Consider the following 14,479-nt stretch of genomic DNA (forward strand, 5'->3'; position numbering starts at 1 on the left):
TTAGGTAGGAAAAAACAAAGGTACAAGCACAGATTGGGCAAGACCTGGCTTAAAAACAGTAACTGTGAGAGGGACCTTGGAGTCCTAGTGGATGATTGCTTAACCATGAACTAGCAGTGTGCAGCAGCCGCCAAAAAAGCTAATACAATCCTGGGTTGTATAAACAGAGGAATAAAATCAAGATCACGCAAAGTATTAGTACCGGTTTATAAAACCCTAGTAAAACCACATCTGGAATACTGCAGCCAATTTTGGTCACCATATCACAAAAAAGATGTTGAGAGTTTGGGAAAAATTCAGAGAAGAGCAACTAAGATGATCAAAGGCCTGGAGACTAAAACATACGAAGAACGGCTGCAGGACTTGGGTTTGGCTGGTCTAAAGAAAAGAAGAAATAGGGGAGACACGATAGCAGTATTCCAGTATTTGAGGGGTGCCACAAAGAAGAGGGGGGTCACATTATTCACCAAAGCACCAGAGGGCAGGACAAGAAACAATAGTTGGAAACTGATCAAAGAGAGAAGCAACCTGGAATTAAGAAGAAACTTCCTGACAGTGAGGACAATTAACCGGTGGAAGAGCTTGCCCCCAGAAATCATGGGTGCTCCATCACTGGAGATTTTTAAAAAGAAGTTAGACAGTCACTTGTCTGAGATGGTATAGGTTCTCCTACTTGAGCAGTGGGCTGGACTAGAAGACCTCCAAGGTCCCTTCCAGCTCTATTCTATTCTATTCTATTCTATTCTATTCTATTCTATTCTATTCTATTCTATTCTATTCTATTCTATTCTATTCTATTCTATTCTATTCTATTCTATCTAATTGCTATTGCTATAATCAGACTAGCAATATTCTGTTATTATAGCCAGTAAACATAGTTTTAGCTGTCCTTTGGAGTTGATTTCCTGCTCTGGCTCATCTGGTGGATTGCCACTGCCTGAAGTTATCTGAATCTCAGTGTATTTTTTCCTAGAAACTCCAGTAGTGAATGTACTGCACTGAATACAATATGTTTGCAAGTGGCCATAATAAATGCTTAGAAATAGCTGCAGTTTATTTCCTCTTAATGTTCAATTCTGACTCCTCTCAGCCAAATGTGCTTAGGCGGTGTCTGCAAAAAAACGTGATGATTAATGGTTCACATTAAGGTGAATGTTGGGAACCATTGACTTAATTGATTAACAGCCTTATAATGTTGACTCCAAAATAAATAAAGTAGGGTAATGACATAATCCCCAACAAGAATTTATATGAATATACATTTATGCGATCAGATGAGTGTTAGGAAATGTACATTAATGTCTCTACCTGGCCAGAACTCATATATAGCTGAATAGGGGTGATGAACAATACCATTAAGCTTGTCTGGTCCCACGTCAAAAGTTATTCAAGAGCAGATATGGTTAAGAGTTATCTAGTGCTGTCAGTCTTAGTCATCTGGAATGTCCAAAAATCATTCTAGGAAAAGGCAATAGCAAATCTTCTTTATGGTAAGACATGGACATATCAGGTAGTGGGATTCAGCCGGTTCACACCGGTTCAGCAGAACCGATACCTAATTTTTGGTTGAATTTGGCAAACTGGTTATGATAAATCTGTGTTTTCCAGAACATGTCTGGTTTTTGTTCAACTTCCTTCCAGCCATGGGGAAAAAAACCCTCCCCAAAAGTCCGAGAGGAGCAATGGAAACCAAATGGAGACATGGTGCCTTCGATCAAGTCACTCAGGCGAAAACTAGGTGGTTCTTCTCTGAGGTAATTTCAGGAACAGACACTTCATTTCTCTAGTTTCTGATTGGTGCATACAGGAAAGGGGGCGAGGCCACCAAGTATTAGCTGGGGCTGAGGCTCTGGAACTTTTTCCTGTCTAGCTATGCAGAGCACAACTAATGATGAGCGGGAAAGCTCTTAAAAGGCTTGTGTGATTTCATGTATTAAACTCTAATGTAGTTCTTTGTAGCAGAATCGGCTTTCCCATTTTATACCAAGACCTATGATTTAAATTTAAATAGCAGAATTTCAATTTCATATATCAAACCTTAGTTTAGTGTTTTAATATAATGAGCACCGTTTAAGTGACAGGTGCTATTTCAAATGGTCATTAGGGCAGAGAGCTGGTTGTTAAATTATTTGAATCCCACCCCTGGACATATCTATATGGTTACCACATTATTCAGTCTGGTTTCTTCCAGTTGTTAGATCATCTCCCTGCAAGGACAGGGAGGAAGCATGATCTAAGGTAGGGATCCCCAACCCCTGGGCTGTGGCCTGTTTGCAACTGGGCTGCAGAAAAAGTGTGCATGTGAGCAGAGCTCCACTCATGTGAGCAGAGACCACTTATGGTCACAGGCAAAGCTCCACTCCCATTTCCACAAATAGAGTTTCATGCGCAAGTGTCCTCTGCTCACACAAGTAGAGTTTCATGCACAAGTGTCTACTGCTCATGCGAGTGGAGCTTTGAGCATGAGTGCAAGCACCCTCTGCTCGTGTGAAAAGCTCCACTCACATGAGCAGAGGGCACTTGCACTCTCACAAGAAGCTCCATTTGTGCAAATGGAGTTTTGTGCACCAGTGCCCTCTGTTCGTGCGTGTGGAGCTTTGTGTGTGAGCACAAGCGCCCTGTGCTCATGTGAGTGCCTGTTGCTCACGCACTAAGCTCCATTTCTGAGAGTGGAAGGCATGCACCACTTGCAAAAATGGAATTATGCGCATGCGCCTACCATTCACATGCTTCTCCTGCGCTGGGCTGGGCCACCAAACTGGGAAGGTTGGAGACCACTGATCTAAGGTGTACAAATATAATAAAATATACTAATTTAGAAAAAAAATGCAGGTGAGCTTTGTATAGAACAGTATTTCTCAGCCTTGGCAAATTTATGTCGTATAGACTTCAGCTCTCAGAACTGTCCTGCCAACTATGCTGGCTGGGGAATGCTGGGAGCAAAGGTTACATGTCTTAAAGTTGCCAAGGTTGAGAAACACTAAATGTATATACTTACATGATGCGGCAAAACACTCTAATCTTGCAGTTTGGAAGCTTCAGGATAGCCTTGGGAAATTTTGCTCTGACCTACATATTTTAGCTGATTATACAGTTTATTACACTTGATTCTGAAAACACATCATTTTTCAGGAAAAATAGCTATTCCCACTGCAAACTAAACTCATTGTATTGTCAACAGTGACATCTTGTGGTCATCTAGGGGACAAAGAAATCAGCCTAATAATAAAGGGAAAAGGAACTCAGCTCAGCCTTATATTTAGGTTAATTAAATATTGATTAGTTACAGGGAAAAGAACTGAAGCCTAAGCTGCAGAAGTAAGTAGAAAATGTTCTTTTAAACCCCAAAACAGCCTCCATTTGGCTGAACGATTAATCACCAAGAGCTAGCAGTTTCATCCAAAAGAAAATGCAATGTTTCATAGTCATATCTTCATGTAACCCGGACTCCAAATCTTGTCAAACTTTTAATACAAGAACTTGACCTCCTGATTATTAATCTAAGTCATGTCTGAGAGCATATTCTGGACACTCAGACAAAATGGCTGCTAATGAGGGATAAAATGAGGACAAAATGGTGAGGTGGTTCTTCACAAGAGTTTCTAGCTCACAGGATGTATCCTCTTCTAAGTGTACCTTCAACATTTCCTATTCCATGAGCAAATTTACAAAAAAAAATCCTAATAGAAGAACCCATAATTTTTATTTTATATTAATATCTGCAAGTATTATGAGGAACCTGAGGCATTTTTCTAAATATAGTGGTAAAAAGGTGGGATTTCGTTTTGCAACTTGTCCATTTCAATTCGTTTAATTAAAGACTCTATAAGGAGCGGGGGATAGGAGGGGGAAATTAAAACTTGCTAGGGCAATCAGCTAGGCAGCCTCCACTGGAGATGACTGTAAAATCATATTTGGAATCTCAGGTCTAACCAAATAAGAACATTCAAGCATCTTTAACAAGAACCTACCTTGCCTGCGGGCATCTGCTACTATCTTGGCTGAAGACTTACTCATCACATGCACAACATAGAGAGGACAATTCACTGAGTTTGCAATGGTAATTGCTCTCAATGTGGCTTCTGCTTCCACTTCTTCTGGTCGGGCCATTTCATGTCCTTCTGGACCAGTTATTCCCAAAGCCAGCATCTTCTTTTCACCCTGTATGTAGGCCAGCCATAGTGAATACATGCCAGTGTTACCAGATTTGGTCAACAAATGGCTGTAAACATTACAGTCCCATTCATTTGCTTGCCATGGAACAAGAAGCTTTGCTACAAGTTTCCCAACAACTAAACTGATTATACCATGATATTGAGAATCCAGCAAACCAATTGCATTATATTTGACTTTGCATTATATAGGTGAGAAACTACTTAGCTCCAAGCTACAGGTTATATGAATAAGTGCAGTTTTTCTGGCAAAGAAAAGTCAGAATGAATGAGCTAGTGTTGTTTACAGAGATTGAGTGTGTATCAAATGAGTACCAAAGCATTGCTGTGCTGTTGTTGATGCAAACCCTACCCTTTTGGTATGGGCTGTCACACACATCCCAAAATGGCAGAGCTTGCAGCCCAACACTGTTTTCATTATTTTGATAATAGCAGCTGGATCCTGTAGGTGTTCTAGCTTTAGAGATATGCTCTCCACTGCATTCTCAATATTAATTTAAAAATCTCTGCCTTCTACCGAAGAATTCTCCTCTACTTCAATGAGAACATGCAGGCTGGGAGAGATCACCTATGACAGATTCAGTATCTCAGTCTAGAGTAAAGATTATTCCTACTGGCTCTTTCTGAAGAGCAAATTATGTAATTAGCTTTTTGTTTTGCTTGGTTCTTTCTGGATGTAAGTAAAGAATGAAAGATTAATTACTGATATAAAAGGAAATTAGTACACACGAAAAAAAATCAATGACTTTAATTAGTGAATTCCTTAAAGGAAATAAGTACACATTTATTTCCTTTAAGAAATCAAGAAATAATTATTTAATTACTTTAATTAGTGGATTTCTTAAAGCAGTGGCATCTTTCTTTTTAAGGCTATGATGGACAACTGGAAAAAGATAAGACTCCTTTAGTGGCTGGCAGAGATGAAGTGTCCTTTCTCATGATCCTAAATACTTCCTCCAAATCATTTGCAAAGCATGAACATAATGGATGTATTTGCAACTGCTGAGTGCTTAGTTTACATGCATATGCATACATTGTGACAGGCGCATGTAGTAGAATTAGGGTGGCTAAGGAGTATGTATGTATGTGTGCTAATTTTTCTCTTCTCCTTGGTTTCCTGCATTTTAGTCAAATCTAAGAAAATACACTGTCAGCAAATTTCATCCATTGGATTTTTTTTTAGATTGATAAATTTGGGCATCCAGAGTGATGGAAGTTATATAATAGAATATTCTAATTCTATCCAACAATAAATCAAGTTTGGAAATACACCTGAGAAATTCAAGAGATCCTTAGGCATCCTGAGTGTAAGTTGGAACAACCTAAATTCTTTGCAGTAGAAGAAGTCCTGAGAAATTGCAAGGAGAACTGTGGCCATTGACCTGTATAGGCATCCTGATTGAATAAAGCAAAGTACAGATAGAACTGGACTGCTTTTCTCAAGCAGACATAAACACTCCAGAGGGAATAAGAAAGAACTTGGAGACATTGGAGTGGATCTAATGTGTCAGGTTTCTTTGCCCCTTCACGTATAAATATCTGTATGCATGAGAGGGTACTATTAGGGCTGTGGAAGTCTTAGATGCTCTGCTTTGACAGAGATCCCATCTCCAGGACTAAAATGATCAGGATGCACCTTCTCTGACTGCCTCAGCTGCCACTGAGAGTTACAGGGCAAGACTGTGTAGTGAGACTAATGCCTTATCAAACAACTTGTGGAGCTTCAATCATGTAGTTGCAAGCCACCATCTTGACTTTTTAAAACACACCCTTCCCCAGATGCTTCTGTAGAGTCCTTGATGTTCTCTGACCTTGATTGTTTTCTTGCAGATGTTTCATTACAAAACTAGGTAACATTATCAGTGTATTTTACCAACGTGCATTACCAAACTAACATCATCATGAGCACTAACAATATTACCTAGTTTGTAAGGACATATCTACGAGAAAACAATCAAGGTCAGAGAGCACCAAGGCCCCCACAATTCAACCCTGAGCTACAAATATCTATCAGTACCCTGTTCAACTAAAAGAATTGTACCATCCCATGGAACAATATCCTTTAGCAAGAGGAATTGAAAACCATCTCACAAAGGCCCAGTAATTGCTGAATATATCATATATATAGTATATTATAATTGCAAGCTACTATCTTTAACATGGGTATTACCTCTGCAATCAAATCCCCATTCTCCGCATGAACTTGAGCAATTGCACCAATTTGTTTACACTGACTGAAGATTGTGTGTAATTCTACATCTCCAACCATATAGACATCTTTATATGCCATAAACATTTTAAATGAATTGACACCCTTTTCCCTGGTAAGAATTTTCATTTCTTCTTTCACCTGAAAAAAAAGTAAAAAATACCTTAAATGTCTCTGGCATCCAAATCCTCAATTTGTTCTATGCATAGTACTGAAAGTTTTTCTTTTTCTTTTTAAACCAACATATCTATGATCATTCCTGTTTCATTGTTACTCCCATAATCATTTCTGTAACAGTAATTTTTCATTTAAAATCATCTACAGCAGTAAAATATAGTTGTAATTCTCCTTAATAAGGTGGGGAAAAGAAAGACTGCTCCACTGATTGTAGAAAAGGCTTCCCAGAGTCATTAAAACTGTAATTACTGAGAAATTCAGTTTTAATTATAAGAAAAAACCTCACATGGGACATGTCATTCTTCCTACATCAACCAATTATTGGTATCTTAGATTGACTTAATCACCAGAAGGTATGTTGAAGGCTATAAGCTAAGATGGCTTTAAGGGGGATTAGACAAATTTAAGAAGAATAGATATATTTGTTGAAACATTTCCTAAAACATTTGTATGATTAAGCACTGCCCTTTAGTGACATTAATTATTTTTATAGTTGAGTGTAGAAATCCCTTACATTTCTTGGAAAATTATTATCTGGGGTTATCCCCGTGAAAATCAGTAAGTAGGTACTCCATCACTGGAGGTTTTTAAGAATAATTGGACAACCCTTTTCCAGAATGGTATATGGTCTCCTGATTGAGCAAGGGTTGGATTAGAAGACCTCCAAAGACCCTTCAACTCTGTTATTCTGTTAAGAGCAGGCAGTTTTTCATGAGTGACATGCTCTACCAACTTGCAATGAACATTTCTAGGACAGATCATGCCTTAATTCCAAATGGGTGAATTCCAGATGTCTTGGGATTGCAACATCCCATACAATCCAGAAAGGGCTTTGATGATGTTGAAATGGGAGATGTGACCAGATGATGAAAGCCCTGCCCTCATTTATATCTTCTTGAGTTTCCGGGAACTGTTGGCTGAACAATCCTAGTAGATTTATTTATTTAAAAATGTATATAGCTGTTTGTCTTCTAAACAACTCTGGGTGACTCCCAATCAAAAGTTAAAACATGATACAAAACCATACTGAAACTATAAAATAAAAAAAATTAAAAACAACAGAAACCTGTTACCAAGACAGGTTTGTAATGTCCAGTTATCCAATTTTATCCCAATGTGAGAGGGGAAAAACCAGATCTTCAAAGCTTTACGGGAGGCTGGAAGGGTGGCAGTCTGCCAAACTTCAGGGGGCAGAGTGTTCCATAGGGCAGGGGCTGTCTTGGAAAAGGCAGGCTTCCTAGCTGCCATCACAGGGCAACATGTAGGGGAAGAGCTTAGGAGCACACCTGCCCTATCTGGCCTGGTAGATTTCCTTAGGGAAAGGTGGTCCTGCGGATGATTTTATGCATAAACCATCAGAAGAAGGCCAGATTAGGAAAGGCTACTTGAAAAATTGGGTTTTGTCCACCTTGTTAAATAACTCACAATCCCACATTAATATTGTATGCAAATTAAAAAAATGTTCTAGTTTTTGCAGCTCTTTGAATATTGCAGTGTACTTTTCAGACCTCAAACTACGTATCCTGGCTGGCTAGGGAATTCTTAAAGTTGCCAAGGTTGAGAAACACAGCCCTACACTCAATAAACTGTCCTCAAGCCTGAGAGAGTTGCACCTCTAAGCTCCAGTTCTCCTTTTTGTGGCACTGTACCATCCATGCTGCATGTTGGACTTCCTCAAAGAAATGAAGGTACAGCTGATGTTCTGCCTACCCTACCTGCTCACTGCACCATGTGACGGCCACATGTAGTGCATAATCACAGCAGACTTTAGGATCAGCCCAGCTCCTCCATTGGTTATAGGCTTCAATGAGGGAACAGCCTTTGTCAGGGATTGCAAAATCCATTATCATAGTGGTACCTCCTGCAAGGGCAGCCTGAAAAGGAGAGGTTGCAATTAAATATTTACTTTGCCACTGAGCAATGTATAATATTAGAACTATAACAATTTAGAAGCATTCTGACTAGAAAGGAACCTGTCTATAAGCTATGGAAAAATAGCAAAATTAATGACACAAAGCTATAATATTATTGTATCACGAAAATCTATATATAAAGATTGTAAAATAGCAATAATAATAATAATAATAATAATAATAATAATAATAATAATGATGATGATGATGATGATGATGATGATGATGATGATGATGATGATGATGATGGAAGGGACCTTGGAGTCACCTAGTCCAACCCCCTGCTCAGGCAGGAAACCCTATACCAGGGGTAGGCAAACCTTGGCTCTTTTATGATTTGTGCACTTCAACTCCCAGAATTCTGGGAGTTGAAGTCCATGAATCATAAAAGAGCCAGGGTTTGCCTACCCCTGCCCTATACCATTTCAGACAAATGGCTGTCCAGTCTCTTCTTTAAAACTTCCAGTGTTGGACTGGAATTTATGTCCACATTAAGAAAATAATCTCTTTTTTATGACTCTGTAATCTCTTAATTCAGGGTAGAGTCAGGGTGACTGGGTGGATATAATGTAATATAAAATTCTGTAGTGTACATGTAAATTTATGAAAAGTTATGGAAAGATAAAAATCGGAATTTCTAACACAGTATGAAATTACCATAGAACTAAAATCATTATATATAAATCATAATATTAACATTAAAACATGTAAGTCTAATTTACAGTACACTAGAGTACAAAAAAAGTTAAAATCATACATGCAATCAATTTAAAAAAACAGCTAGAAAAAAACTTTAAGAAACCTAAAAGACATGTGATAAGCCAATCTCTCTGGCTTGAGGGAATAACCAATTTTTCACTAATCTTCCTAAAAGCTGGAAAGGGACCGATCACACATCTGGGGGCTACTAAAACATAAAAGTCTTTACAGGTGACAACCAGCACCTTCAATTGCACTCAGAAGCTGACTGGCCAAAAGTGCAGCTGTGAAAGCTAAGGTATTATGTGGGCCCTTGAAATACAGGTAGTCCTTGATTTACAACCATTTGTTTAACAACTACTCGAAGTTGCAACAACATTGAAAAAGTGATTACCAGTGGTCCTCACACTTATGACATTTGCAGCCTCCTGGGATCCTGGGATCACCATTTGTGACCTTCCTAGCCTGCTTTGAACAAGCACAGGCAATAGGAGATGCTGGGTTCACTTAACAACTGCAGTGATTTGATTGACAACCATGGCAAAAATCATGGCTGTAAAACTGGGTGCAACCCATTTAACAACTGCCTTGCAGGGGGTTGGACTAGAAGACCTCCAAGGTCCATTCCAACTCATTATTCTGTTGTTGTGTTGCATTCTGGACCAGCTATAGTTTTGAAATGCTCTTCAAGGGCAAAAGCATCTCCTCAGTTAAGTGAGGAAACGTTTTAAAGCTACACCAGGTACAAAGCAAAGTTCTCTACACCAGAATGCTTTCATATGAATATCCATGCACGTGTTCAAGACTATGTGTGGCGTCAAAGGCTTTGCCTGGGAATTTCTGCAGCATTTATGTGTTACTGAGCCTCACCAGGCCAGATGGTCTGCAGATAAGGAAGAAGGGAGCCAGAAGCACCTAAGGCACACAATTAGTGGGAACTATTTTCCGAGTGACTGCTGAGCTGGAAAAATAAATCTGTGTCTCAGCAGAACAATAACAGAAGTGGAAATGATGACTTTGAAATATGGCAGTTGCGACCCAGAAGAAGAGTAAAACAAAGCCCCTCAGGGGATCTGAGGGTTTCACGTGAAATACCTTTATCCGATCTCAGGGAAATATATCAGTTGAAGAACCAGAGAAGGGAAGGTAGATTGTTAGACCCTAACATTAGTATGGGCAAGGAAGACTCAAGAACATCAGAGAGAAGGAAGCCAATGGAGTGAATAAGATACCACCAAGGCAGACAAAGCTTGCAGTTCGTGATTGCTGAAAAAGGCATCCAGATGAAAAGGACAGTTGCTTTTTTTAATGGTGCACATCCCTCCAGGATGAGTGGTGGCACTGTGTAATTCTGGTATTTTTTCTAATCAAACTGCTTCATAGAAGAAAAGAAGCAGAATTGAAACAGCCTTGATAAAGTGCTATTGTGCTGAGACAATATATGTGGAAACCATATTGGTTTTTGTCTTCATTGGTTAGAGAATAGTTAAGTGTATATGTGATGTTCTCTTAATTTTAAGGTTGGTTTGAGCAGGGGTTTTCAAAATTGGCCCTTTTAAGACTTGTGGACTTCAACTCCCAGAATTCTTCAGCCAGTGTGCCTGGCTGAGGAATTCTGGGAGTTGAAGTCCACAAGTCATAAAAGGGTCAAGTTTGAAGACCCCTGCTTTGGAGGGTGCTTTTAAGAAAACAGCTTGTAAATGGAATTGACGGCATCCTGTTAAGAGCAAGAATGAGTGAAGGGCTATTTAACTGGTTTTTCACATTGTCTCACATATGCCAGCAGGAATTGAAATAATTATTTCTGTATCATTACTTATTTATTTATATTTATTAACCAAATTTATACAGCCATCCATCTTTCCCAAAGGGGATTCTGGGCAGCACACAATAAATAAAATAGATTTTTTTAAAAATCTAATAAATAACACAAAAATAACATAAAAATACTAACCCTAGGCAAAGGGAGGATAAAAATGCCCCTCTCAGGTCTCCTGGGCCTGGCAGTATCACCAGGTCTGGAGAGACTTATGAAAAATCAAAGGGATAGGACTGATCCCATTAGCAGGTTAATTCCTGTTTATCTGGGTGTTGGCTGTTGAAGATGTGTTCTAGTCTTTTTGTTTCCTTTTTAGCTTTTTTTGTCTTTTTGGAGGTATGTAAATGTGGTTTATTTATATGTGTTTAGTGATGGCTGATGTGTCTACGTTTCCAGGAATTCCTAAGCATGGAACCAGACAAACAATCAAGCCAAAAAAAAGGCTTAATCAAGAAACTACTAAGGAGAAAACCTTGGTAGGTTTACTCCCATCAACACTGGCAGGGCAAACTACAAATCCCACACTTACTAGCACTGATGATGTTATCTAGTTGGGTAATGAAATGTCTGCATGCAAAGAATCAAGCTTAGAGAGCACCAAGGTCTCCATAGTTTCATCCTGAGCTACGTAGGTTCATTTTGGCAATTCAATAACACTTCGTGCAACTTATTTATTTTTATCCTGACTTTATCCTTTTCATAAATAACTCAGGGTGGTGAATACATCTAATCCTTCTTCCTCCTCCTATTTTCCCCACAACAACCCTGTAAGTTGGATTGGACTGAGAGATGACTGGCTCAAAGTCATCCAGCTGGCTTTCATGTCTAAGGTGGGACTAGAACTCATAGTCTCCTGGTCTCTGAATTAAAGTTGTGTTGTTCTTGAATGCATTTTCAAGGCGATGTGATGAACTCAAATGGTAATAACTTACTTATGAAAGGAGTCTCAACCAAAAGATACAGACCTGCTTCTTTCCAAATTAAAGTGTCAAATGATTGTTCCTCTTTACTAAATTAAAAATAAAACCTAATTATGAGACTTTATCTCCTAACCATCTAGAACAGACATGTCAAACTCGTGATGTTACGTGACATCGTGCAACATATCGGGACGGTTTTGCCATTGCCGGCAATGGGGTGGGCACGGCTTCCAGATGACGCATCCAGCCCGTGGGCTGGCAGTTTGACACCCCTGATCTAGAAGTTGTGGGTGGTGATCATCCAAACACTAAACTGGTTTTCAGGAAGCACAGTTTGAGTGGCTAAGTGTTAGAAGAGAGAGTTGGATTCCACATGACCTGCTCTGCACTCCTAATTCAATTGTGGTCCCCAGGTTTCCGTGTAGATTAACCTTGTTCTGCCACCTTTTCTAAGTGGAACAGAAGCTGTGTCAGCTCTGTCCTCTTCACCTTGGACAGCCAACTCTCCTGATTATGAAATTTTGACTTCCAGTAACCCTAGTGAACATAATCAATGGCCAACAATGGCAGCTATAGACTAACAGTATCTGGAGAACTAAACATTGCCTCTTCATAGAGTGGCTCTCCTTATGCCATTATTCACAGCCCCAGATTATTATTAGCATTGTGAGCAATATCCCTGGAGTTATAGTTTTGAACTCAGAGAATTTGTTGGTTTGTATTAACTCATGCAGAATAGAAATTGTATTTCATAATTCAGTTGTGGAAGAAAAATAGGTTTGATGGCAACATATACCAGCTATAGTGAATATTTATTTAGGTGACCATAGGTGCTGCCCAATATTCAGTGCATGAAAGAACTGGATTTTGGAGCACGAAAATGGAAAGAAACATTTTAAAAAGTATTGGGTATGTAAAGAATGAAAAGGGGCTGTTTTGTTTTTGATACACATAAAACAGTTGTTTTAGAAAGAAATGTATGTATGCATGATGGGGGTGGGGTAAAAAGACATGGTTGGTGAACATTTGCTCTGGAACCACAGCAGTTGCTTTCTTCAGAGCAAATAGGTTGAGGGTAAGACCATCTCAGTGAATCATCTTTCTCTGGAAGCCTTTACTTGCTTTGCCTGTTTCTGCTCTAAGTGGTCTTTGATTGAACTAGGCTTATCCCAGCGATTTCTTCCTCCACTCTAGCCAGATTTCAAACATTTCCCTGGGTAGTTTGGCTAGGTCCATGTTTCTGCCCTACTCTTGAATAAGGAAGAGAAAGGAAGTCACCAGACAAGCAGCAAGAATGCTTGAAAATATCTTCTCTACTGGCCAATACTGGACATGACCTGAAACTGCCAAGCAGAATCTCAGAAAGGGAGAGATGTGGCCTCCAAGTGTGATAACAGGGAAATATAGTGAGAATATTGTTGTTATAAGAGTGTTGTCTTAGTTACTCCTATCTTTTTAAAGGGGATCTTTAAGAACATGGTTTGCAGTGTTTCACCAGCTGCACAATTTATCAGTTGTTGGAAAAGCCTGGAGGGGAAAAAAGAGGAGGATCCTTGTTAGCCTTAAAAGGGATCTTTAAGCAAATGTTTTGCAATGTTTCACCATCTGCACAATTTATTGGAAGAAACTGGAGGATCCTTGTTAGCCATCTCTATCTCAGAAAACAGAAGAGCCCAACCCAACCAGGGTAGGAAAAGCTGCTGTTGCCGATTTGCATTGCAGGGCGCTGTAAAGGGAAGTGGGAATGGGCACATCTGCACCAACGGCTCTACTCTTCCTACCTAGGGGGACCTCACGGAATCTAGGGCGGGCGGGAGAGGCTGCCTCGAATGCGTTACCTTCGTTCCTTGATAGAAGTCGTCTTTTGACCGCGACCCCATGAAGGGGAATTGCATATGCGTGTGCGCGTCGATCCCGCCGGGAAGCACCAGCTTGTCCGTGGCATCCAACACCTGGACTCCGTCGGAAGAAGGCTGGAGATGAGGCCCCACCGCCCGCACGACTCCGTCCTCGATGTACACATCGGCCACTTGCGAGACGTCCGCGTTCACCACTTTCCCACCACGGATCAAGAGTTTCTGCATGATGGACCCTTCTGCGGGAGTTTCTGCTTGCTCAGTCGCCACGGGGAGAGTTCCGCCGAGCCGCGTTTTTAAGGTTCCCTCTCGACTCCGCCCCGCCCCCGGGAGAGGGGCTCCCCGCCACCTCCCCTCCCTGGCGGCATGTTCTAAAGAAGGGACTCAGATTCGCCCCTGCGCCCTTGCCAAAGGCCACTTGGCGCATTCTTGCGCCACAAGAAGTGGGGGTGGCTTTCGAGGCACAAACCGATCCCAGGTCATTAGCTGATTGGCCGTCCGGAGGAGTAAAGGTCTCATGATGATAAAGACCCCCCCCACCACCACCACTGTACTAAACCCGCGAATAATTACTGTGGAATAAGAATAAATAAGGCACATCAAGTATTTAGCATTACTGCCCAGTGATTTCTTACTGAATCTGGTAGCTTTTTAGTGAGGAGGAAGGCATGGAGACATTTATTTATTATTTATTTATTTATTTATTTATTTATT

The 14,479-nt window shown here is 40.2% G+C and overlaps 1 protein-coding gene across 1 annotated transcript in view; it reads right to left on the reverse strand.

Annotated features, from left to right (window-relative positions):
- DPYS (dihydropyrimidinase) overlaps positions 1 to 13,993 on the reverse strand; it is a gene marked incomplete at both ends in the record, with an annotated part of 42,045 nt that extends 28,052 nt beyond the window's left edge. Inside the window, 4 exons of the mRNA XM_081325619.1 lie at positions 3,972 to 4,161; positions 6,343 to 6,522; positions 8,274 to 8,432; positions 13,748 to 13,993. Coding sequence (XP_081181745.1) covers positions 3,972 to 4,161; positions 6,343 to 6,522; positions 8,274 to 8,432; positions 13,748 to 13,993 — 775 coding nt within the window. The remainder of the gene's footprint in view (positions 1 to 3,971; positions 4,162 to 6,342; positions 6,523 to 8,273; positions 8,433 to 13,747) is intronic.
- Between the last annotated feature and the right edge of the window lie 486 nt (positions 13,994 to 14,479).

The sequence above is a fragment of the Vipera berus genome (assembly GCF_964194415.1).
Source record: "Vipera berus genome assembly, chromosome: 3".
Classification (NCBI taxonomy): Eukaryota; Metazoa; Chordata; class Lepidosauria; order Squamata; family Viperidae; genus Vipera; species Vipera berus.